Below are 26,104 nucleotides of genomic sequence, written 5' to 3'. Positions count from 1 at the left end.
ATATTAAATAAGTCAGTAAACTCCAATTCCGGGGAATTCCTCCAAAGTTGGCAACACTACTCCCAACTACCAAGTTGTTATGGAAACGGTCGCTAGCGCTTGATGCTGCAGCGGTGTGCGCCGTAACTACACATTACCCCTAGCGGTCGGCGCCGGAATATACGCTAACCGCAGCACAGCTGACAGTCTATATTTATTTCTTTTTGTCTATGGTTCAACTGAGTCATAAACTTAGTTTTGTGAAACCCCTTTGGAAAGTTTATTTACCAGTACACTTATATTTAGAATCTATAAGATAACTACAATGCAAGGTTCAGAAAAAAACATTGTAGACAATGTTTTTGTAGTCAATTTATTCTGAAAATGTATAAAGGTTACACATATCACTCAACAAACAACATAAGACAATTTGAAAATGTATTTGTACCCTAAACAACAAAATGAACAAGTGTGATACCCACTAAAAATAATCAAATTACATATCTTTAAGGAATCAACTAAGACATTTTTGTTTTGAATGTGATTTCTACAGAAGCAAAACAGATTTTTTTAAGCTTCTTGAGGCTCAGTAGATTCAGGAGGGGGTGCCACATCTTCAGTAGGTGCCGGATCACTGGCTGATGGTTCGTTCTGTGGTGCCGATGCTGCTTCCCCCTCTACTACTGGAGTAGGTTCGGTGCCTTCGCTAGCGACCACAGTTTCTGGAGTAGGAACTTCCCCTACCCCTGGAGTATTCTGGGTACTCTCTCCTTCGGGTTGTATTTCCCCACCTTCTTCATTCAACAGTTTTGCCAAGTCTTCAATGGAGAGACTTTTAGAAGTCCTTCTCAACAGCATGAGCGCTTGCTGCATATCTATTTTAGAAATTGAAAATAAAGAACTGAGAGTACATTTTTTTGATTAATAAACAGCTTTCAATTATAATATATTACAACAGTTTTTTTACTAAATTTGAAACATGGCTATCTAGTGTCTACACTAGGTATCTGCTTTTCAAAATAAATCGGTCTAACCCCCTTATTTTACTTTCTTCCCCTATACCATAGTATAAGGAGAAAGTATTGTTTTCGTCAACATTTTTGAGTTTGAGTGGATATCCAGCGAAAAGTAGTTTTCGAAGTGATTTCTCTTTGTGTGTGTGTGGATGTGTACAGAGCTACAGACCACACCTGTAGTCCGTTTGATGGAATTTGGTATGTAGGCATTAATCCATAGTGCATCCAGGTTTTTTTCAGGAATTAATTTTTTTGATAGTGATTTTTCCATAAAAACTCATCACTTAAAAATAGGATTTTCTCAAAATGGCCTCAAAAGATTTTGATAGAGATTTAGTATGTTGTATTCCTTTAAATTTAAATGAAAATGGTACAAATCCCATTACGGTTCAAAGGTTATTGCAACTTTAGACATTTACCCTATAAAATATCATTACTTCCACCGCTTACCCATCATAAATGTTTTATTCACAAGCTAATGGCAGAAAGTATGTGCCATATTGCCTACACCTTTCATTTACATTGTTTTCCTCACCTTTCAAAACTGAACCAAAATATCACTATCAAAAAGCAAACTATTAAAATTATCCATTTATTGCAACTGCAACACCTTATAATGTCATGTGATAATCTGTGTATTACGTAGTGTAACGTTTTTCCAAATAGCCATGTTTTCTAATAACAAGTAAAATAAGGAATATTAATATATTGTACAAAATTCACTAAAAATGTGTTAGCAACAATTGTCTAATAGTTTTGCTGGTATGCTTATAATAAAATATGTAAAGAAACGTCTAGTTATAGTCTACAACACATTTTGTTGTGTGATATTTAAATAACTCACAAGAAACTACCTACTCATAAGTACACATAAATATAGCCTAACTAGTGACACTACAGTTTATTTTATTCTTATATGAATGCTTTTAGTTTGAATGTTTAATATAATAAAGAATTATGGATCAATCTACTGGAATATAGTGTTTGTAGAAGGTTTGTTATTCTGGACATAAAGTAATAAACTTAGCCAAGGCATTTATTTTTTTTTTATTTGTTAGTTCACACCTTAAATATCTCACTTTGTAGTAGCTTTTTTCACATAGTTTTGTTTTACACAGTGACTAAATAATAAAGATGTCAAGTCAAATTTTGATTTTTTATTGAGTGATCAAATAAACAGAACCTCCATAAAGGTTGTTTACAGGTTGCAAAGTTTTATTGCAGTTTCAAATATATTTTACTCTACAATTTGATCTCACCGATACAAACTTATATTTTACTTTCATTCATGCCTTGGATTTGTTTGTAGTACATGTAAAAAACAAATGTCGAGGTGGGACATTAAAAGAATGTTCAGTGATGGAAAAGTGTTTCAGTTTTGGAAACACTGAATGACTTATAACATAATGTTGTTTCAATGCAGTCAGCTGTGAAGTCATATGGAGGTGAGAGGTATGGTTATGCAATTCTACACTAACACAAATACTACAGTTCCAATGTAATCTTTATTATACCTATAGATTAAATTATAAAATACAACAATTCTACTTCTTTTACAAAGATATAACTTCTAGTTATACATGTTAGTGAATCTACTTACATCACTCAATGCTAATTTAGTAACAAGTTGGATAGAAGATGTAAATCATATTAAATGCAAAATCTAAATGCCACCTTAATCATAAATGCAAATAAATTTAAATATAAGTACACATTTATTTCTTAAAATATTGCAGTAATTGAAAAAGGTAAATACAGTCACAACTCAAAAATAACAGCAGAACTTAATATGTTTTCAAAGTTGTGTACTAAAAAATCAACAAAACAAATTAAAATAGTCTAAAACACAAAACATTACATGGGTGAAAAAAGTAAAAAACAAGGTTATAAAACCCATTATATAGGCTTTTTGAATTTATAACTGCTTAAAACATTTAGACTGCTACTCTTTACTAAATAATTAAAAACTGGTAATAATTCAGTTGATTCTCTGATGAAAGATAATATCAAGCAGAAGCTGAAAAAAACAGAATAATTTTAGAATCACTTTTAGAATAAGATTACTTATTGTAAAATACAAAACAAATTTTAACTTATTGGTGCTGTGTCAAGATCTACGTGTGGGGGCCCCCCTCGGGCATAATATATTTTATAATATATTTTTAACTGCGTGTAATACAGTAGTGCATACACATTGCGTAAAATAATTGGTCACACTAACTTTGGACAAAGAAATAGTATAAAACTGCCATTTTGGAGACTTAGTTTACACAAATTTTTCGGAGGGGTACCCCTGAACCCCCCAGACCTCCAGGTTTGCCCCCCCCCCCTTGTGACTGTTCTAGATCCGCCACAGGTAACAGAAAGCATTAAAAATATTCATGTTACTTTTTTGTTACTCACTAGAATTTGTGTTAAAATTCTTGAATTGATTTCTGAGTAAAAAACTCATAAAATGAAATCAAATATGAATTTTAAACACTTTCTTAATGAACTGGTTAATAATTGAGCACTTGTAAAAAAAATTATGTCCTGATAAAGATCTAATTTATCCTGTACATTATTCGTTGATGTTGTCAATTTTATAACACTTTTTCCATTCGCATATGAACCTTTTGGCGAATTCTCAAGACTATATTACTCCATCTAAACATAAAATTGATGATATTTACACTGTATGTAGAACTAGAAAACAGGCCTTTCATGACGCCAAAACTCTCAATTTTTTTTATCACCAAACTTAAAAATTACATAGCAAAACATGTTAAGCACCTGTTTGATAAAGCAGATGAGAATCTCATGGCAAAGCTTGATGTAGTGATTGTTTGACTCTGAAAATACCAAATTTGTTTTCTTTAAACTGTTTCCTCGTTCATAATATATCAATTAAATTATTATTTAACTACACACAAGATATTATGTTGACTTTCTGCTTTGCTGCTCACTGTACAGTAATTAAACCAAACCACTCAATCATGTTAATTTTTTTATCTATTCTATACTTATTTGATACGCAAGCAGTTTTTTGTGACAATTACTCCTCCGAAACTACTGAACCGAGAGCGTAACGTGAAGTTGTGCAGGAAACTTTTTTTAGGGAATTAATTAGAAAATGAGGCCCTGGGGCCCTTTAAAGTTTCGTATTCCTCCATAAGATTAACATGGGAAACAAAATTTTTTATGAAACTCCAGCTGTTGTCAGAAACTAATAGTGCGTGGAACAAGCAACATATTACCTAGTAATCTTTCACTTCCGGAGACCAGCACCATACTTTGGGAATCGACTAAATACATGTAAAAGAGTGAAAATCAGCCGGGAGGCAAGCTTTAAAATAATTAGGTCACGGGCAGTGACGTCATCAAAATGGCCGCTCAGCCAATAATAATAATGTCGCATATCTCGGAAACCGCGTAACCGATTTTGACGCATGACATCTTATTTGAAAGGTCTAATTATTATCTATGAAAAAGGTAATTACACCTTTAGCGGTTAAACCAACGGTTTCTTTGTATTTTAGAAAATATTAATTTTTTACGCCCCACAAAATGGATTTTTTGGATTTATCATTTGGAAAAATTAAAATAATCAAAATTTACTTTCCACCGTTGAATCCAGCTTTAAAAGATGAACAATTTAGTATTTTGAATCATCGCTCTATGTATATTGGTTACCGAGATATTGAAAGTAGTAAACACAGAACACTCTGTCCCCCATGTTATCCTTATGGGAAAAATAACATTCTATATCTCAGTTATTTTTTAACGTATCTTAATACAACTTGGTATGTGGTTTCACCTAGTTGAGCTTCTTGATAATGACTATAAAATATTTATATTTTACATTTACATGGCAGCAAACCTACATACTCATTTCCCATGTTATTCATATGGCGAATTTATGCATGATTATTTATGAACATTGTACTGTACTTTCTCAGGTTATGTTGACAAAACTTGACGTTGAGCTTAATTTTAATTAATTATCTAAACATTTGAAATTCACTGAGTATGCAGGTCTACTGCAACGGGGGTTTTATAAATATTAGTAATTTTATTTTGGGAAATATTTTTTTCCTGGATTGGTCAGACTAAGAGATCTGATGGCAATTTGTCGCAATTGTTGAACAAGAAACGTGATAAAATCCTTATGTGTTGTTTTTGTTCCTTTTGAGTTTACATTTTTCTAGTAATTTTCATATAGGGTTTGACGTCTTTTGTGCTTCTTAAAACATAGTTATTGATCGTTTAGATTATTAAAGTGGTTACCTAAAGAATATAATATTCGTAGTATTTTTTTTTTTTGTAAAAATCTTTTGGGCTTTTCAAAACACAGTTATGGATTGTTTTTTTGTGGCTACCCTACCTGAAGAGTAGTATGCATTTCAGGCTTTGGACTGTGGATCCCTCACTTAAACATATTATTACATAGCATTAGACTGTTTATTTAATCCTTGTATTTAACTGAAGAATAGTATGAAATACGGCTTGGCGTCTCTGTTATTTCCCTTTAACCAATAAAAAAATGTATTATATATTTATTGTATATAATACGCGAAGCCGTTTTTGTTAACACTACTCCTCCCTTTTTTGTGGGCAAATTTCAACGTTTGAGGTGTCAAAAGATTCGTCTCAATTTCTAAGAAAAAAACCACGCCTTGATATTATATGCTTGGATGAGAATCTCCCCCAGACAAATTCCGAAATAATTCAGACGGAGGCAGGAACTATTTCAAGACAAGATTAAATTGCAAAAACTTGCATACTCAGGGAATTTAAAATACTTCGATAATTAATTAAAATTACGCTTAATGTCAAGTTTTGACAGCATATGTTGTAATGAAGTGTTGAGGAAGCCCAAGGTTGGGTAATGTAATATGGGCTAAAACACCAAAGCACCGAGGAATGGTGCTCAGTGACCCGAGGGAAAAGTACTGAGGGAAAGTGATTAGGGAAAAGTGCCCAGTACTTTCGGCCAGGGGTGGATACTGGGTACTTACCCCCACTCTCCAAGCATCTTACGAGTTACGACCCTATATAAGGAGCATTCTTGGGGAACTTCGACATGTTGGGCCTCCGGGCCCGACCCCGTCGGTAGGCGCCACCGGTGGGGTATGCACTAGAAACGTGTTGAGCCCCGGCACCCCCGCACTAGAGGCGTGCTGATCCCGGTACACCCCAGTACTAGAGGCGTGCTGATCCCGGTGCAGCTGTTTGGCGTGTTGAGCCCCGGCATCTGTTTTATTTCAGTTTAAGTCCCCGGTAGCCAAAAAAGCTGCCTCCCGGGACCATAGATCCGTCTGGAGGAGGATGAAGAGGTCCACCTTACCTATTTAAGAAGAGAAAGAGTTGTCTGGGAGAGACGGCAGTCTGCATCTGCCAACGGAACGCGTAACACCGACGGTAGCTGCTGCATTTGGGATAGTAACCCACTCAGCATTTTCCGAGACGGAGCCAGTTGGAGGACTGCAGGAGCCGTGTCGATAGGACCTCTGTGAGTCGCTACGACGGGACAGCGTCAGGAAGGAGAACCAACGTGAGGAACCCAGGACAGCAAAACGGGACAGAGGGGTCTTGAGCCGATCGACCAAGACGTCAAGGGACCGCCAATAGATTGCCCTGGTCTATGGGGTTTCGAAGTAGAAGTCATTTGTCAATAGTTTTTGTAAACAGTTCTGAGAATAATAAATGTATCATAATTCTTACAAGTGTTCAGTCAATCTGTGTCCTGAAAACTCCCGAAAAGGTCTAAAGCTGTAAAGTAAGGAAAAGCTGAGAAAGTACAGTACAATGTTTATAAATAATCATGCATAAATTCGCCATATGAATAACATGGGAAATGAGTATGTAGGTTTGCTGCCATGTAAATGTAAAATATAAATATTTTATAGTCATTATCAAGTAGCTCAACTAGGTGAAACCACATACCAAGTTGTATTAAGATACGTTAAAAATAACTGAGATATAGAATGTTATTTTTCCCATAAGGATAACATGGGGGACAGAGTGTTCTGTGTTTACTACTTTCAATATCTCGGTAACCAATATACATAGAGCGATGATTCAAAATACTAAATTGTTCATCTTTTAAAGCTGGATTCAACGGTGGAAAGTAAATTTTGATTATTTTAATTTTTCCAAATGATAAATCCAAAAAATCCATTTTGTGGGGCGTAAAAAATTAATATTTTCTAAAATACAAAGAAACCGTTGGTTTAACCGCTAAAGGTGTAATTACCTTTTTCATAGATAATAATTAGACCTTTCAAATAAGATGTCATGCGTCAAAATCGGTTACGCGGTTTCCGAGATATGCGACATTATTATTATTGGCTGAGCGGCCATTTTGATGACGTCACTGCCCGTGACCTAATTATTTTAAAGCTTGCCTCCCGGCTGATTTTCACTCTTTTACATGTATTTAGTCGATTCCCAAAGTATGGTGCTGGTCTCCGGAAGTGAAAGATTTTTACACTTGTTCCACGCACTATAAAAGTGCAAGAAGAACATATGTTAATTATTGTAAACAGTGAATAAGTTTGCTACAAACATTTATTGACTTGGTTGAAATGAAATCTTTACTATTTGAATTTGGGTTGACGGAAATATTACAATGGATAAAAGCGAGAGAGCCTGGATAATTTTTTATACTAAAAAGAAAACTGAATTAACACTGTGTTGCATTTCTTAGTAATCATCGAAAGAGCCGATTTGCAAACTATGGAAACATGGGAAAGTCATAGAACACCACCAAGGAGAAGAAATAGAAATAATGTTTTTTTATTTTTATTTATAGTCGCTATGGACAACCTAATGCCAGCTATGAGTGGGCTATTTGTAGAAAACACTAATAAACAAGATCAGCTTTTGAAAAATTATAAGTTATTTACAAGAAATGTTGATTATATCGAATGTACATCTTGAGTATTTCTATAATCTTTGAGTTGAATCTTTTAAAGTCATCAGAAATGATGACTGTTATTCGTTTTAAAATAACGCCTGTAATACTTAGCAATTACTCAAATTCAACCAACATGTACGCTAGTTTTATTTTAATTGTCAACATGCAGTTTTTAAATAGGAAAACAATTCATTTATATTACAGTATCTTTGGTATTGATTTCCCCTCCTTGTCTATATTCACAACTTTAAAGTAGAAAAATTAAAGCAAAGAGATAATTTTAAAATGTTTGCGATTGTTTTTTCTTGTCTTATAATTTTGGTATTTGTTACCCAGTTTGTTACGTAGCAGTTAAAGACCTTGGTCTTGTTATACTCCAGTATCGACCTTTGAATTAGACATTAATTAATAACCCATTGACAAAAGGACGTTTTGATCTAGAATCAATCCTACTTGGGATTGGATTAGCAATCAGATTTTAATCTCGTTGGTTGTGTACCTTCAATGAGTAGCGGGGTGTCTTCAGGTTCAACGTAATGTCCAAGATCCTCTACTTCAGGCTCTGGCGGTGGGGGTTGTTCTGCCTCTAGTGGGGGTTGTTCTACCCCCATCTCCCCCTCTGGTGGTGGTTCAGCTCCTTCTACAGGAGGTTCTGTAGTTTCACCTGATGGAATTGATCAATAAATTCACATTAGTTTTGGTTGTACACTGTCAACTTTTAATTTTTTTGGTTATATTAATTTGATGTATTGAAATAGAATTTTGTTAGCTATCTTGGGAACCATGACCAGTGGTAGTGAAGCTGGAGAACGTAAAAACGACATTCCCACTCTGTCGTATTTTTTCTACAAACAACGGTGAGCTAATGAGTACACTACTTACAGGACTGCAAAAAAGGTATAAATAAGATCTGGGAGACAAATGCTAATCCTAGCAAATGCAACTTATTCAGTGGTTTTTAAAATTTGTAAAATAGCATTAAAGCTTTTTTAAGATGGAAAATTTCAGAACGAGGTAAACAGAATGGTAAAGTAGTGTCTCAATGGTCTTCAATATAATTTTTGGCCCTTCCTACAGCTACCATCAAACCATTTCTGCGTGGTACGAGAGTACAACTGAAGCGCATTGAGAAACCCCCTTTTGCTGCCCTGGTTTGTACTCAGAAGAGACTTAAAAAAGGATTGAATGTACTCTCTGATTGTTTTACCTTTAGCTTACTAGCTCACTGTTGTCAACATCCAAACCTACTACTCTTCTACCATGTCTTAAGCCGTGTTTACACAAAGTTTGGCAGGTGGGTTACTTGCCTCAAGAAACTTGAAATACACTAGAACCTGTAACTAGTCCTGTAATCTGCCTGCCGACTGGCTTCGTGTAAACGCAGGTTTAGAACGACCTTGTGGATGAATGGACAAGTAATGTACCGGTATCACTTTATCTTATATTTTACAGGTACAGTAGTAGTATTTTACTTGATTGGTGTTTAAATGTTATTTGTGATGATAACTTCAAATTCCAAAAAAGTTTGTGAATCACTAGAAAAGCAAACTTTAAGTCTTAATTGGTTTGACAACGGAGAAACTAATATTTATTTGGCAATTTTAACCATTGTCACAGTTCTTGTTGTTTTCAGCAAATTTCCCATGTTTTTTTATTATTTTCTAACCTTTTAATTTATTTGTTCTCGCCACACAGATGGGTCTTAACTCGAAAAAATGTTAAAATTTGTTAATAGTCACAAAGACTCTATGTAAGAATCTGAATGTAACTCACCCTCAGTTGGAGGAACCCCTGAAAGTTCGTCTACAACTGGAGGAGTTTCCCCTTCCCCCGGTTGACCTTCTAATTGACCTCCTTCACCTCCTTCTCCTTCTTCTCCCTCTTCTCCTTCCTAAAACGTAAAATATATGTTGATTGTCTGTTTGATTCAGTCCTTTTTTGTCCAGGCGACCAAAGAATTATCAGGGCCATAAATAATATTCAAAATAATTTTGACACTGTAAACTGTTAGGATTTGTTGATGGTTGGATACTAACAGTGTAGTACTTTTGGTACATAAATATTTGATGAATTGAATACATAAAGATTCATTATTTAAGGGGAAATGATCAAATACAAAGTTTAGTCAGAATTATTCAACAATAATCTAAAGATTAACAAATGACTATTATTTCCCTCAAATATCAACTTCCCTTATCCACCTAGGGATCTTGTAATGTTTTTTTTTTGTCAATAATCCCCATGTCAGGTCTGTTTAAAGGATAATATAGGTACCTACTAAATTGTATTATCATTAGGTTAGTATCTAGAACAAAGTTAGTGAACAAAAATAGATAGAATTATCATATAGCCGTGTTTGCACGAGGCCAGTAAACGAGTATATGTTACTTGCCTCAGGTAACTATACACTAGAGACACATAACCTGCTCCGTAACCTGTGTGCTCTACTGGAATTGTGTAAACACGGCTTACGAGCAAGACAAAAAGTAAACAGAAAATCCATGCAATAGTACACAGTTCATTTTGCTCTCGGGGAATATACAATAAAAAACAGATAATTTATTTTAAGATGAGGTAGCAGAAATGGAAATAAATTTAATAAGATCTTAAGAGTAGAAGATAAGTCAGCACGAATGTTTATAAAACCTGCAAAAGTAAAAGATAAGAATGCATGAAACAGAATGGCTGGCTTAGTACCAAGAGGTTTTCAGCAAAAATAACCACCATAGATTCAACACCTTAGTCTTGTGGTAACGGGAAATAGAAACTTCAGCGTTTGAAAAGCAGAAGGTTGAAGCATTATTTAAGGCATTATTTGAAAAGCAGAAATTGCAGCTTCAAAGAAAAGCGTACTGAAATCTGAGTTCTTATTCACCTGATCAAAGTCCAGATCATCTTTGAAGTCTTGCTCCTGATGGACGAAGTAAAGCAAGCTCTAGACTTGACTTTTTCATTACAGATTCAAATAATGATTTTTATTTATTTTTCATTATTATAGAAACAATTTTGTTTTTAATCAAGAATTTTTTGTAACAAATTACAAAATGTACATTTTGTATAGTTGACGTTAATAGTTTTGACGTCAATGGTTTTGATAATTCACCATTCACATAATTTGCAACAATTAAGCTGCAAAAGTTTCCCAAGGTTATTAGCGTACAAATTTAAAAAATAAAAAAGGCAAAGTTTGCCGGGGAACACTAAATTTTGCCTGATCTTACAATTAAAAAACTTTCTATTTCAGTTACTTGTCGTCCAATCCTTTTGATCTTGGGATTATTCGATAGGGAATCAAAAATGCAAAAAAGTATTCTCGACATTTTTTTTATAGAATTAGCCTTTTTTGAGTTATTTAATCTATAAAAATTCAAACAGCCGGCATTTTGAAATTTACAATTAGACCAACTTTTTTTCTATAGGCTAATAGGCTAATGTTAACATGCTTACCAAATTTCATAATGATCAAATGAAAAACTTCACAGATAAAAATATTTTTTTATAAAAAAAAATTACGGATATCTGGGTAAATATGCATTTTCGGACATACCTTGACATACACTTTTTTCTGCCTTTTACTATGAGGATTCATTTCCCAAAGTCTTGAAACGTTTTTTATTGACACCCTGTATATACATGTATAAAAATTTGAACGGGTGGTGTTTTTGGACTCTGGGGACATCAAAATTAAAAATTGTATCCGTCCTGGGCCTAGGTCTTACCATGCCACCTACGGTAATAGCTACCGTTAGATTGTGACTTATCTAATAGCTACCTATAGGGAAATTCATTAATAACAAAAATGTAATAACAATACTTCTTTGTAAGAGTTCTTTAAGAGTTTATGGGTTTGGTACCCACTATTTTGTAAACATATAGCACTTTTTTGATTATATAATTTTAAAAGATTTTGTACTAAAGTTATTACCTTTTCAATATGATGGGTCCTCCAAAAAATCTATACAACCAGTGTTTAAAAGTTTCAAAACATAAATACCCGCTAATCATAAATACCCACCCTTTTTGGCATATGGGTGTTTGTCACAAGTTTATCGAGGTTTTAATTCACCACAAATTATACCCTCCAACCAACAAATGATCGTCTCTTTTTACTCATTTTATATGTTAAATTCAATAAACGTTATAAAACACTGCTAGCATTTGTATTTTTTATAAATACCCATCGGGTATTTAACCAATCAAAGTTTCTACTAGTAACTCTTATACTCCTAAAGAGTACCGAGGAGTAGCAATATTTTATTTTTTTATGACATATAGGACCAAAGCCTGATAAGAGGTTCCAATACAAAATCAATCTAAAAAGATGATCTAGGAAATGCAACTGATTCAAAGCATGTTTCAAGACATACATAATACCCTCTAATAAATGACAATACATATGTGGCATATTTTAAACATAGCCCTTTCATCACACTTAGAGATAGGCCAAAGAAAATGTTGTTACGTTCACTAACTTGTGGGTATTTGAAAATCAGGCAATATCTAAGATTTTAAAAATCAGATTCTAGATTCACCATTGTAATGTATAAGCTTTCAAGGAAAACACGCCAAACTGGCATTGCTGGGGAGTGAATCCATCTAGCTTTCACTCAAGGGGTGCTAGGGGGTACGGAATAGCTAAAAATGTTGGTACAAAATGGTTGATTTTACAAATTTTTGTACCCAAATTTGCTTTATAAATGTTATGTTTTTACTACAAAAACTAAAAATGTGATTGACATGGGGTCTCATTACGGGCTCAATCCCCCCCCCCCCTTCTCCCCCAGCCCATATCGATGGACTTTTTATAACCTCAAATTATGTGGTCTAATTTTGTAACGACTGGAAGGTTATTTCCACAGTTTGATGAAAAAAGTTGTGCATCACACGGAGCAAAAGTGTCTTTTTGGTACTCAATTATATTTCCAAGAGCATCGTCTGCGCCTCGTTTGAAGGTTTTGTACCAAAAAAAGCCACTTTCGCTCCTAGTGATGAAAACTACTATTTCAGTTCTCCCCAAATCAGAAAGCTCCATTGAGACCATGTACAAAATCACCAATAAGGGTAGCAAAACTGTAAGTAGGATTGATTTAAATTATGTTTAAGTAATTTTAATAATGGAAAAGAGGAATACTTTGATCTAAAATTAGTTTATTTATGTGTATTGATTGATTTATTAGAGTGTTGCTGATGTTTTAAACGTGCACCTTTGAAATGTACCAGAAATTATAAAAATGATTTTGATTATTTTAATCATCACTCTAATCTGGTTTATGGTGTAAATTAGTTGAATTAAATTTCACCTGAACAAATTTTGTTTTATTGAGAATCTACAATATTATCACATAACAGGGGAATAATATGACTGTTGGTAAATCATTGGAATTTTGTTCTTAATCATAATTTAGATTTAGAGAACCACAATGCATTGACACAACAATGCTTTGTTTGCTCAAAACTGCTCAGCAAATAAGACATTCTTCTTTACTTCAGAACCACTGTGATTTGAGTATTTTAAGATTGATTTAAGTCATATTGTTGTTAAACAATGGGATACCCCTTTTATAAAGTGATGGTGATAATATTTTGCCTTTTTCTTTGTCATGGGATTGTCACACTAACGAGTATTCTTTGTCAGTTTACCAACAATTTGCAAAACAAGGTAGAACGCTCGGAAACGAGGTTGGCAGACCAAACCCACATAGCACAGAATATTTATTTGATATCAAATAAACGTTCAATATATCAAACTATGTCAAATCAAAAATTTGATATTTATTTGATATTCATTTAATGTTCAAAATGTCAAAGTCAAACAATGTCAAACTTTGAATATTTATTGTATCTTCAAAATATCAAAGTCAAATAACATCAAATTTAGAATATTATCTAAACATTCTTAATGTTAAAAATTTGATTTTCTCTTTGAAAATTTCCAAATATACTAGTTTTAAAAATTTTTAGACTTAACTTTTTAAATTTTTTAGAGTAAAGAATTAGTCCCCAGCCTACAGGGGCCCATTTCATAATAAACTACAAGTTACAGCTTGTAACTTGTAATTTCCATTAGATTTGCATTGGGCAATCAGCTGATTTACTAATAATATTAGTTTGTACTTTATTATGAAATGGGCCCCAGTTTGTAACATGGAGGTCGGAGGTCAATTATCTCAAAATAATTAATAATAGGAAGGAACACTGAACACTGTAATTTTTAATTAATTGATGATGGATTTTGACTTTTCGCGGGGGGGGGGGAGTTGTTGGAACATCTGATATTTTTCTGAATCTAGGCTTACTACACATTTCAAGAAGAGTGAATAGGAAACACAGCTTTTTTAAAAGTTTTGTTTATTAATAAAAAAGTCAAACTCTTAACGATTAGCCTTATCATTTAATTTTTACTGGTAAATTAAACCAAACGTAAATTTAATTTTTTTTAAGTGAAATATAACTCTAAAAATATGTTAAGTATCTAGTTTGAGCTTGACTTGGCCCATTCGTATGAAAGGAAGAGAGGAAGACTGAAGACAAAACGAAAACACCAACTTAATTCTAACCTAACTCAGCAAACAAAACAAAACATTACAATACAAAACAAATTACAAAATCCGTCGCGCGACCAGTGGTGGCCAGTTTACTCACGGTGTGGATTTATTTATTTATTAACCAACAAATTGCCCATTTTGAGGGAAAGTACACGATTTATGTAAAATGTACCTATGACAACTAACTTGTTGAGTAGGCTACACAAGTAGTGAAAATAAACTATGGAAGCAACAAGAGTATCAAGATTCAAGAACAAGACATAACCTCAAATCAGTTAAGTGTGCTGATATTTTGTTTAGTGTGTGTCACTGTTAGTTTAGAGTTGTTATTTTTGTGACTGGGTATTGGCATAACCTACACCGAACATCTTTTCACGTTTTGATCCTTGGAGTATGTAAGTATAAGTCACTATACCTAGTAACATAGACGTATTTTAGGCCTTGGCCTTACCTAGACCTAAGTTAAGCTACTGTACAAATTAAATTGGCCAACTTATCATTCCTAATGCCTTAACTTAAGTATAAATAGATAAATCTGAAACCTCAAAATAGGCAATCTGTTTTAGAGGAAGTATTTTTCTGCATACTAATTAGGCCTAGGCGTAAGCTACTAAGTTAGGCGGCTTGCTTAGTTCTTACTGAACCAGTAGTTTATTTAGCTTCAAAGGGCAACTTCCGGATGAAAATAGTGTTCAATATATAGGCTAGTAAGTAGGACTAACTTACTGGTTTACAAGGCAAATGGAATACCATGCTGTGTTGTAATACCTTGTTAGGCTAATTTTGAAATATTACTAAGTTATGTGGGTTATATTTTACGTCAGTCACTAAATTAAGTTTATGTAAATTCACCATCAAGAATAAGTTAACTTAATTTAGGCTAGCCGAGGCCTAACATATTCTACCTCAACCAGGTTACAATTTACCGGTATTATAAAAGAAATAGCCTAGCCTATTTGAAATCCATTTTCCTTTTAAACTGAATTGGTGTACACTTCCGTATCTGTTGTCAAAAACAACTGAATGAACATAGGCTATAACGATCGATATTTTCATTCGGTTGTTTTTGACAACAGATACGAAAGTCTACCCCTGTATTGTCCTTAGTCTTTTGTATTTTAGTTGTTGTCTGCTTCCTTTACCAACCAATGATTAGGCCTAACTAATCTTGATACATATTTAGGCCAGAGAAAGGTATGCATGAATTTAACTAAAAGTAGTTTTCTCTCCATTGTTTCAGTTGATAACTCTGCAGCTTTGGTGGAAGTTATTATTTGGTAGCAGTGAATAATTTGCCTACGGTACCAATTCTCCCGAGTGACAAAGTGGCTGTCTAGCAGCCTGTAGGCTGGGAAGGAGGAATAAATTTTTCTTTTGCAATCTGCATCTGAAGCCAGCTATCTTGCGTAAGTTTTTTTTTTATTTACAATCAGACATTAATAATAGGTAGACATACATATATTTCAATTAGGTTTTCTCAAAGTTAAAATAAAGTTTCAATCTTAGGTGTTTTTATTTAAATTTTTCTGTTTGATTCGCCATGACTGTGTATGTCTTTTTTGCCATAACTGGTACAGTTCCGCAGAGAACCTGCGATATATTATCGGATGAATAACATTATATATCAATAATTATCCGATTCAATACATCGTTCCCTATGTTTTTTCACTATGTAAACATCAAATTGAGTTATGATTTGCAGATTTGGTGAATTGGTTATGCAATATTAATATCAAATCAGATATATATACCGTCCGATAATATATCGCAGGTTCTCTTAGGAACTGTAGATAAGTTAGGCTCTACCACCAAAACACAACCTATTTCATGATAGGTACCTATTGGGTAATAACGTAGCCTAAGGTTCATCACACAGTTAAGAGAGTTTCTCTTTTTTGTGACCCACTTATATAGGAAGTCTTTGATTTACACTATATAAATATTCTGGCAGTGCTAACTTGTGTAAAAGAAAACTGTATTAGTTGAATTTTTTTAAACGCACACATAGGCCTATACACACACCAAACTACATCCGACCGTTGCACTCATTTCAGTCAGTGCTCACCCCAATATTTGTCCGTTCAAGTGACTGAGGATTACTTTTACCACTACCTAGGTCAAAATTTTCAATTTTAGATTTTCAATTTTTAGATTTAGCTTTAACAAGGCTACTCAAAAGAAGCAAATGCCATCAAAATATAAAATAGATTTCACTAACAATTTAATATGTGTACCTAGTTGTAGGCTATCCTGGGTGTTGATCAGGAAAATTAAAATATATACAAATTCTAGTGCTAATACTAATCTCTTTTATACAGAGGCAGAACCGGTACGCAAGAACACTAGGATCGTGGTGTAATGGAAATATATGTTGTTGCTACTATAATCAAGAATTGGCTTCGCCCAGCAAAGTTTAGGATTGATGCAAGGTAAATTTATTGTGTTATTTATAATTTAGGTTAAAGAAAAGATTGCTTATCTAATTACCTAATATAGAACTTAAATTTTATTATAATTAACAGATTAGGCCGACATCTAACTACTGTGATGTTTTCTTTTCAAATTTGTGAATTTTCAGTGACAGGCTATGCAAATGAGCAAAACTTAATCTGCGGTTTTATCCATCTCTTTTTTCTTTATTGTCAAGAACTCAATGCCTTATCGACAAATTTAATTATAAAGTACAGGTATAGTAAAAAAATAGGTCTTAAAAATGCCTAACGAAGGGGTCTCCAACCTACAGCCTGTGGGCTACATCCGGCCCTCGTGCAGTTTTATTCCAGCCAGCAGAAAGCCAGCATACGTTTTTGAAAATTATTATTTTTTATAGCAAACACCAATTATATTCTCCCACGATTGCGTAAACACATGTGGTCAGGTGGTCTCAGCTATATCGTGATCATCTCCCGTGATCTCGCCAAGACTCACGAGCATATTATACTGCAGTCTCGACGGTGCCGTGATTGTCTTTTGCAATCCCAGCAACACACTTCATTGTTGACCGTGATTTCCTTGAGGTGTAAAAAGAGAACTTTGTCAATGAATGCAGGCTCAGCCATGGGATATTTATTTACCTCACGGCTCATACCATAATTAAGAGCAATTAACTGTCTCTTCCCCATTCAACAAAATTTGTGTACAATACCCTGTCTCCAAGTTGGCAGGTTAACGTATTTAAATAGGAACATAGTAAATGTCTCTCACTTGCTAATTTTTTCTCAATAGGCCTACGGGAATATTAGTAGTAGTCAAGTAGCGGCAGATTAATTTAAATATATATATTTTTAATTGATCCTAATTGGCAGAACTACAAATTGAAATCTTAAACTAGCTGACATTTTAAGTGTCAAATTTTATAGCCTATTCTCACTAAAAAATCATTGAACTTTTTGTCAAAGATTTAGCTTAGAATGTGATTACTTCTTAATTGCACATCTTTCGTTAGAATTAGAGGCATTTATAATTTTATTTTATGAACAGAACTATATTTTAGATTATTAAAAAAGGAAACTATGTAGTTTATTTGTTTATGGATAGATTTTGATAAAATTTGGCAAACTTATTTACTTTATCCTATACTATTGACGTATGCTCAAAAAAACTTTTTACCTTCTCCATGGCTGCAAACCTAACCTTGTTAAATCTAATCTTCATTCAATTTTTATCTTGTATATTTTTTTATATTATCAGCAAGTTAGGTTAGCTTATGACAGTTTAATTTTATAATAGAATGCTCTCATTTTGTCCGTAGTAAACCTTAATTCAATTTTTTCACAATCAGCAAGTTTGGTTAATTTGGTTAGGTTACGACATTTTAATTTTATAATAGAATGCTATCATTTCGTCCGTATCACAAAAAGCCTTTATCTTGTGACAAACGACAACTACAATCGCATCGATAGTAGATGATGTTGTGATTCGATAGAGTAGCGAACAATTAACGTTAGTCGCTAAATCGGTGGCGTTTTTAGACAAAAAAGTGCTCACCGAGGAAAAAGGGTTGGATACCCCTTGTCTAACATATTATATTTTATCTATAGCTGTCTTAGAAAATAACTCTGTTGAACCTCTTTTACAGGAACAATAGAAAACTCAAGAAGGCCATTTGGGAGATGAAGAAGACCAGAATTATTTTTTTTTGTAAATTGTACATATCTTTTTTATATTTGTGTTTAAATAATTTTTAATTAAACTTATTTTATCATACAAACAAACTTTTTTAGGTTAAGGGTGTAGCATAGAGCACAAGGGCCTAGATTTTTTAGGATTTTTTGAGAGGATAGCAGGCTTACCTGAATGGGAAAGAGTCCAAACTGGCACAGGAAACACAAAACAAAACTTTACACTATATACACAAAACATTAGAATATTTCACTGTCACTGACAGCATTTTCAACTAAGGAAGAGGAAGAGATCACGTATTAAATCTGCGGTATAGTAAAACTCTTTAAAAATTCACTTGAGAAATTCACTTTTTTCTTTAACATGTTTTCCTTGAATGCAATTTTGTTTTAAACAAATATGTTTTGTGATACTTTTGTTAATGTTTTGTCAAATAAGAAATATATATATATATATATATATTTACATTTTTGGGTCACCCAAGAACTTTAACAAACTACCTATAACTTCAGAATAATAAGTCAAATCAAGGTAAGAACAGTAAAGAAGTCTGAACTGATATTATTTTAATCGCCATGAAATTTGAAATGTGAAAAAAATGCAACCTAATTCTTCTAAACATATTTTACCAATAAATGTATGAGACATTTATTTGATATTCAATTTAATATTTATTTAATGTCAAATTAAGTGAGGTTGAACCTAAATTGACCATTTATTTGATATCAAATGAATGTTCGCGAATATTAATTTAATATTCGAATGTCAAAAATGTTATATCAATATTTATCACCATCATATTTAAAATGTGAATGTAAATTCAATCATATTCTCTTTATTATATTTTACCAATAAATTTATGAATGTCAAATTTGATATTTATTTTATATTCAATTTGAATATTTATTTGATGTAAAATTGAGTGACGTTTGAACCTAAATTGAACGTTTATTTGATATCAAACGAATGTTCGTGAATATCAATTTGATATTCAAATGTCAAAAATTTGATAGCTATTTGATATCAAATAAATATTCGGTGCTATGTGGGAAATGCCAGATACACCGATGGCCCATCTTGATTGCAATGATTCATAAACGTTTGGCTAACATGTATGGGGCTTCATACAAACCATGTCATGGTATATGTTACGTTCATCATGTTCCTGAGTGTTTGATTACAAGATTTCACTAGAACTCACTAATTTAAAATTTTCTCTGACCAGTTTTGCTAGTTTAAATTACACCCACAATGTGATATATCCAAGTTTAAGCTTATGCATTTTAACTGAGCTTTGATGTCTTATTTTGCTGTATACGTTGGTTGAAATAAAATCAACCGACAAATTAACTGGGTAACCGAGTGGTTCGTGATTAGCCTCAAAAAGGCTGGGTTCATATTCTTGTCTTTTGAAGCAAGATGATTATTACGCATCTTAAGCAGATCAAGATAGATACAAAGAAGATTCTGGACTTATTTGTCATTAATAGTCTGCTATCTAACTATAAACCAAGGCTTATGTTAGACAATAACAAGACCTTTAAAACAACAAGACCTTTTTTTGTTTGGACTGTTAAAAAAAAAGTTTAATGTCAATATAGTTAAAATACCCGACAATAAAAATTAAGACCGGGAAATTTAACTATAAATTAAGGATTTACCATGGCCTCTAATACCTCTACCTACGATTTGAGACTAATATGTGACAAAATGTTGTGACTGATTTTACAGCTACACCATTTTTTGTGTATTGTGTGTCTTCTTAAGGTACTACAGAATATGCAAGATGCGCTGTATAGTTAAAGACATGGCACAAAGTTTTAAGCACTCTTAGAGAATTACGATTGAGGTATTATCACCATAATTTATCAGACAGTAGTGTGTATTCAAACCTGAAACTAGAGAGGAATTATCTTCGGATAAGCTTTGTAGCTTTGTTACTGAAACCAGGTGTTTAATCAACCAGAATCATTAAATTACCAACTATCAGCTGGTCAGCTGGTCTAATCTACATTTCAAATCAGTAGTTATTGAAAAAAACTTTGATAGCACTAGACGTTCCATCTCCATGTTAAATTTGTCACCAGTTTTAAAATCAAAATTGATATAGTTGGCGTAAACCACCAACGATTGCGCTGATGTAAATGACTTATTTCTGACAAATATACAGGTTTTTCAACCAAGTCAAACATATAGGATGACTTATTGTAATATATAGCATCTGTTGTGCCCCATCAACTATCTTCGTAACAAAAAATAATGACAAAAATAGATGTTTGGACTCTAGCGCAATCTATGACTGGCTCACAGAACTATGTTTTTTTTTACTAAAAACTTGGTGACAGCTGGCCCATATGGAATGGCTACTTCAGTATCCAATAGTCAATGGTCAGTAGGTAGTTTGATAGTTTCATATCTAAAAACTACTGAAATTTTTTCTTTCAGGAACTGGCAGTCACTGGTATGGCAAACACTATTACAACTCAAGTTAACCATATAAAGACATGGCTGGATGGTAAAGTAAATTCTTACATTTATAGTAACAGTCTTAACCTTCCAGAGGTCGCATCACGGAAGTAACCTCCAGGGATGTTTTATTTTTCACGATTATATTATTTTGAGTGGTGTCGGCAGTGTGAGTGTCACTGTACCTCACGCACCTCATTCATAGAATAGAGTGAAGGTCAAAACTCATCCCTACTATTTTATATTTGTTAGTTTTGTTCAGTTTTGTAAGAGGCTGGAAGTAACTTCCGTGTGCGCTCTGCCGATTCTCATACAGCCTGGAGGCAACTTCCGTGATGCGACCTCTAGTTTAGTGTGTTCGTTGATTATTGGGTGTAAACAATTACTGTAAACGATTATTTTTTACAATTTATGTCATTATTTAGTAAATATATAGTTTTTACAAGATGAGTGAAGAAGTTTAAATTCGAATTGCAACACTCTTAGCCAGTGCTGAAAGGGAGATTTACGAACGACGTATGTACAGAGCCATTTAGTATTAAGATACCCATTATGTTAAATTACTTAAAACATCAGGTATTGAGAGTGTCATCATCTAAAACCACGTTATAGGACAAAGTGGTAAAATTTAAATTAACTTCTTGAATATATTCTTGTCAAAGTTTTCTTCATATACTTTTTTTATGTTAGAACATTCGATTGAATAATAGTTTAATTTTATATTTATAAAATCTTAATTAAGTTATTTTATAATTAAGAGTTTACTAAACACATTTTTGATGTTTAAAATTAAAAATAAAACTTAATTTGTGCATTAAAATAGGCTACAAATTTTACTTCATAAATGTTTGTTTTTATTGACCTGGAAGTAACCTCCAGGTGCGCCCTCTCCCGTTTTGAAAACCAATGCGCCCTCTGAAAGGTTAACAGGTTGTCTACCAGTTGATCAAACTAAATTTTACTTTTCAGTGACTTTAGGGAGGGGGGACATCATTAAAACGCACAATCTTTGGTACCGATAAGACAATCCTTTTCTTTTCAGTGACTTGAATATGAAATAGTCAGGTATACAATATGTTGGTGCCATAACCAATGTGTATAACCATATGTTGGTTTAGAAGTTTAGAACTGGTTGCCTGCTCCCAATGTATGTTCACTCTCTTATTCTGCACTATGAATTTAATCATTGTCTGCAGTAAAGTGAAAAACAAAAATCAGGTTTGGACAACTTTATTTTAGCTAAGCACTATAGTTTTCTGTGACTTTTGGGATCTTAACACGTTCGCTACCGAGCATATATGCGATGCAGCGATCACTGCCACTGACCGGGGTATACAATTTAATCTTAACACATTGACCGGCTGTCACTTGGTTAACAGTACACACAGACCACGGGCAAAAACCTGTTAAACAGTAATCATTTACTTTATAATACACTGCAATCGTGTTTGTAAATAGTATATTCTTATTATATTTTTGATAACCTTTTGTAGTGTCGCATAATTGCGACGCCCGGTCTACAGCGAAGACAATAGTGAAAATTACCATATTTTTCTTGAAATAGACCAAACGCCGCATATATGCGACAGTTCATTTTTATTTGTGTTTTGAGGTGAAAGTAAGTAAAAAAAATAGATTGTTCAAGAACAGTTTATAACTGAACAAATATAAAAGCTACATAGGATATTGCAGCATACATTCATACAGTGATGCAGAAAAGTAAAGACCAGTTTTTCCAACTATCATATGACGTCACCAATCATCATATCCACAGACCAAGCGATGCAGTTGTGCGTCAGACATCACCGTTACTAAGATATAAGCATTTTTATAACATTGGAACACAGGCGCAAATTCATTTCGTCAGTCTATTTCCATGTGTCTAGCCGTCGCATATATACGACGGCAGTCTATGGGTGGAAACCGGCCGTCGCATATGTGCGTCACTGGTCTATATGAATGAAAATTTTTTCACTATTGCGGTTGCGAACGTGTTAAAATTAAAATGTGTTACTTTTCAGTTACTTCTGAACTGGTAGACACCCTGCTTATTGACTTGTTAACATCACAGAGAAATAGGTAGAGAAGAAACATTTAATTGTACACTTAAGTGGTATCTAGCTCTAGTTGCTGGTGTCTAGGGCAGGGTCCAACTCTTCCCTCGCCCTCATGTACTACAACGCTCACAGTGGAAGAAGACCCTTTGCAATGTGTGATAGGAATTTCCGCACACTGCTCGACGTTTAGGCTCTTCCTTGCTCGTCACAAGTATATTTCCGGTCACAGCATACTAGAGCTGACAGCATACGGTCGTTGTAATAATTAACATCATGACATAATACTTCTAGTAAAACATTTACGTTCAATCCATACTAAACACTCACCCAGAACTATAAGACAAAATGCCTCATTAGTAGTTAAAACAAGTAAAACTTCATTCTTAAAACAACAGTTTTCTACTTTGAGTTTAAACAAAATTGACTCTACTATTGGGTACTTATTGATACAGCAACTTTATTAAATTTCAAACTGTCAAACCACTCACTTCTCATAGACAAAGACAACACATTTTCAATGTTTCTACTTTTAGGACATACTATTTACATACTGTAAAGACATATTGTAGGCTACTTACTTTATACTTTCCACTAAGGACAGGGGTAATAGGACTACAAAATTGACTCTTTGTTTCGAATATATTTATTTGCATGCTGGTGTCAATCATACATTACGGTCGAAGATACAAAACCAATAGGAGGCATGGGCGAACATGCAACTAAAACGACACATACAAAAATATTTATATACACGTACTGAGAGCTGATTCATTTACATTTGGATGGTCTAAGGGCATAATGCTGTTCTGACTTACGTGTTGATGGAATTACTTAATAAGTTTGTTACTTAAACATAATTTGTATTGGTAAATAAATTATAGAGTAGAATTGTTAGAGCATTATGCTTCCGCTTCAACTACCTTCTTTTCGTCCTTCTTGAAGTCGACGATGGACTTTTTCTGAAAAATAAGATTGTTTGCATTAATTAATGTTTTAATCACCAGTTTTTACTTGTGGAGGTAGTGTTTAATAGACTTTCATAATCTATAATCGTTGAAAACAGTGACTAAACGTTTGGTTACGTTGATGTTATCTTTGGAAGATTAATTTTTAGCCATTGTTAATTTATGAACAATATTTTTTCTTCATTTTACAAGTGGATTAATTTACCATGAAGAACATAATAATGACGGTTAGGATTGAAACAGTTTTGTGGATCAAATGGTCAGAAATTATCTATTATTTTCTCCATACAAAATATTTCCTCGGAGAATTGACTTTAAAGTTTGTATTTATAGAAAGTCTAATACCTTTTAGGCCAATACTGCTATCTACCACAATTAATTATTTCTAATTTAGGAAAATAGTGTATGAATGAGCAATTTTTTAAATGAAATTGTTCTTTTTTTACTACTTAAAGATTATCCTAAAATAATCAATGTTAAGAGAATTAAAAATCTTTTTGTTTTTAATGTGATTTTTTCAATGAAGAATATTTTGCTTACTTCCTCCACCTTTTTTCATGAAGCTAAGATTGAATAAAACATTATTTAATAAATTTTCATAGCACTATTGTAATGTTTTAATAGTTTTGATGCCAACTTGAATAATAAAATAAATAAGTACAGTACTTATATTTATTGATAAATACAATTTTAAAAGCAACAAACTAAATTCAAAGTGTTAATAATAAAGGCTAACAATTTAATTTATACAATAGTATTTATAAAAATAATAATTTCCAAAAGAAATTAAGTTAATTGTTATTCCTACGATAAAATAAGTTCTGTTTTTAGTCTATATTTCCACTCAATAATGTTTTTATACACATGAAAAGCTATGTACAATTTATCTTCGAGAGCTTTATAGTAAACAAAGTAAAATAATCCAAAACACAAAATACAAAATAATTATAGACAATATAGCGCAACATTAGCTTAATATTAGTTATTCAATAGAATTAAAAATACCAAGAAACAAAATCTGTTGAAAATATAAACATCAATAAAAGCTTGATAAATGAATATACAACGATGAGGCTACTCCAAACTGGAAAAAATCACCTGAAAAATAAAAATGGAAAATGACACAAGACAGTATAAGCTGAAGCCTCGAAGACTGCAGAAAGAGACGTTACCAAAGGTTAGACAAGTATAAGACTGCAACAGTCAAGCATTGGGCACAGAAGAGTATTAGGCTGAAGTTTATGAAGCGACCACATCAACACAGTCGGCTGCTATCAAACATGTACGTGCAGAAAAACAATGAGTCTCACCTCGGGAAACATATATTGTGCTTGTGTGTGATTCGCTGACCTACCAGTGAAATCCATTGACTATTACAGTCGTGTGTAACAATACTTGTACGTTATTTGTTTGTTTTAAACATTACGGTTTGCAAATTATATTAAAATGTAAAAAGTGTTGTGTAAAAAAGTATTGATGTTTATTAGCTGCGTAAAGACTGACACAACATTTTAAAGGAAAAAGTTAATTTTGAAACGGACAAAACACAAAAATTATTAGTTAGGTTTTTGTCACGATTTAACTTTGTATGCCAAACATGCTAAAATGTTTAGGAAACTTTTATCTTTTAGAACCAAAAATAAACTATTTGAGCTAAATTTCTGCTTTTATTTTTTCCTACCAAGCAATTTTACAAAAATCAACTTTAACTGTACGCAGGTTAAAAATCACATGAGGCATTTAAAAGTTAAATCGTGATATTTAAAACGACAAAAACATGAGAAGGTATGACAGTCACTTGGGTTGAACGACCACACAGACATATTTATTTAGGGTTGGAATACAAGTTATTTATAAAATAAACTGTAATTTTGTAAAGTCCACATATAACAGATAAAAGTTGGCAAGATGATGGGGCGAAGTTCACTTCTTCTGCCACTCTGCTTTCTCGGATTTCTTGGGCTGCGGATTACAAAAGATCTTCAGTTCCAATAACTACTTTACAAAACCTTGAGCCAAAGAGAAAAGATGAAATTGAAAACACCTATGTAGTGTT

At 33.1% G+C, this 26,104-nt stretch overlaps 2 protein-coding genes and 1 long non-coding RNA gene across 17 annotated transcripts in view; 1 reads left to right on the top strand and 2 right to left on the bottom strand.

Moving 5' to 3' along the window:
- Positions 1-344: 344 nt before the first annotated feature.
- LOC128988509 (motility hub protein FimV-like) lies at positions 345-12,647 on the bottom strand. Of its 2 annotated transcripts, XM_054409869.1 has the most exons (3): positions 9,667-12,647; positions 8,393-8,557; positions 345-854 (listed from the first exon to the last, which is right to left on the bottom strand). In XM_054409869.1, the coding sequence occupies exons 2-3, from the start codon at positions 8,502-8,504 to the stop codon at positions 550-552; spliced, it is 417 nt and encodes a 138-aa protein (XP_054265844.1). In that variant the 5' UTR covers positions 8,505-8,557; positions 9,667-12,647; the 3' UTR covers positions 345-549. The 2 variants fall into 2 exon arrangements, 1 of the variants encoding a protein (XP_054265844.1); XR_008490387.1 differs by lacking the exon at positions 9,667-12,647 and having other exon boundaries at positions 739-3,012; positions 8,393-8,509.
- Positions 12,648-14,415: 1,768 nt separating this feature from the next.
- Positions 14,416-18,642, top strand: LOC128988510 (uncharacterized). Its single transcript, XR_008490388.1, has 4 exons — positions 14,416-14,833; positions 15,679-15,844; positions 16,757-16,867; positions 18,517-18,642. It is a non-coding gene; the product is annotated as an uncharacterized LOC128988510 (long non-coding RNA).
- Positions 18,643-23,708: 5,066 nt separating this feature from the next.
- The window catches only part of LOC128988505 (troponin I), an 80,502-nt gene continuing 78,106 nt past the window's right edge, over positions 23,709-26,104 (bottom strand). For 8 of the 14 annotated variants that reach the window (XM_054409855.1, XM_054409857.1, XM_054409856.1 and 5 more), the window contains one exon: positions 23,709-24,042. In XM_054409855.1, the coding sequence (XP_054265830.1) occupies positions 23,983-24,042 (60 nt within the window). In that variant the 3' untranslated portion in view covers positions 23,709-23,982. Of the gene's footprint in view, positions 24,043-25,851; positions 26,011-26,104 lie in introns of those variants that run through there. The other 6 variants (XM_054409861.1, XM_054409863.1, XM_054409862.1 and 3 more) reach the window with 1 other exon arrangement.

Source organism: Macrosteles quadrilineatus, unplaced genomic scaffold (genome assembly GCF_028750875.1).
Source record: "Macrosteles quadrilineatus isolate MER2022 unplaced genomic scaffold, UCM_ALF_1.0 Scaffold_3__2_contigs__length_128488019, whole genome shotgun sequence".
In the NCBI taxonomy this organism is placed as follows: Eukaryota; Metazoa; Arthropoda; class Insecta; order Hemiptera; family Cicadellidae; genus Macrosteles; species Macrosteles quadrilineatus.
Note: the sequence above shows the minus strand (reverse complement) of the source record. Positions and strands in the feature narration are given on the sequence as shown.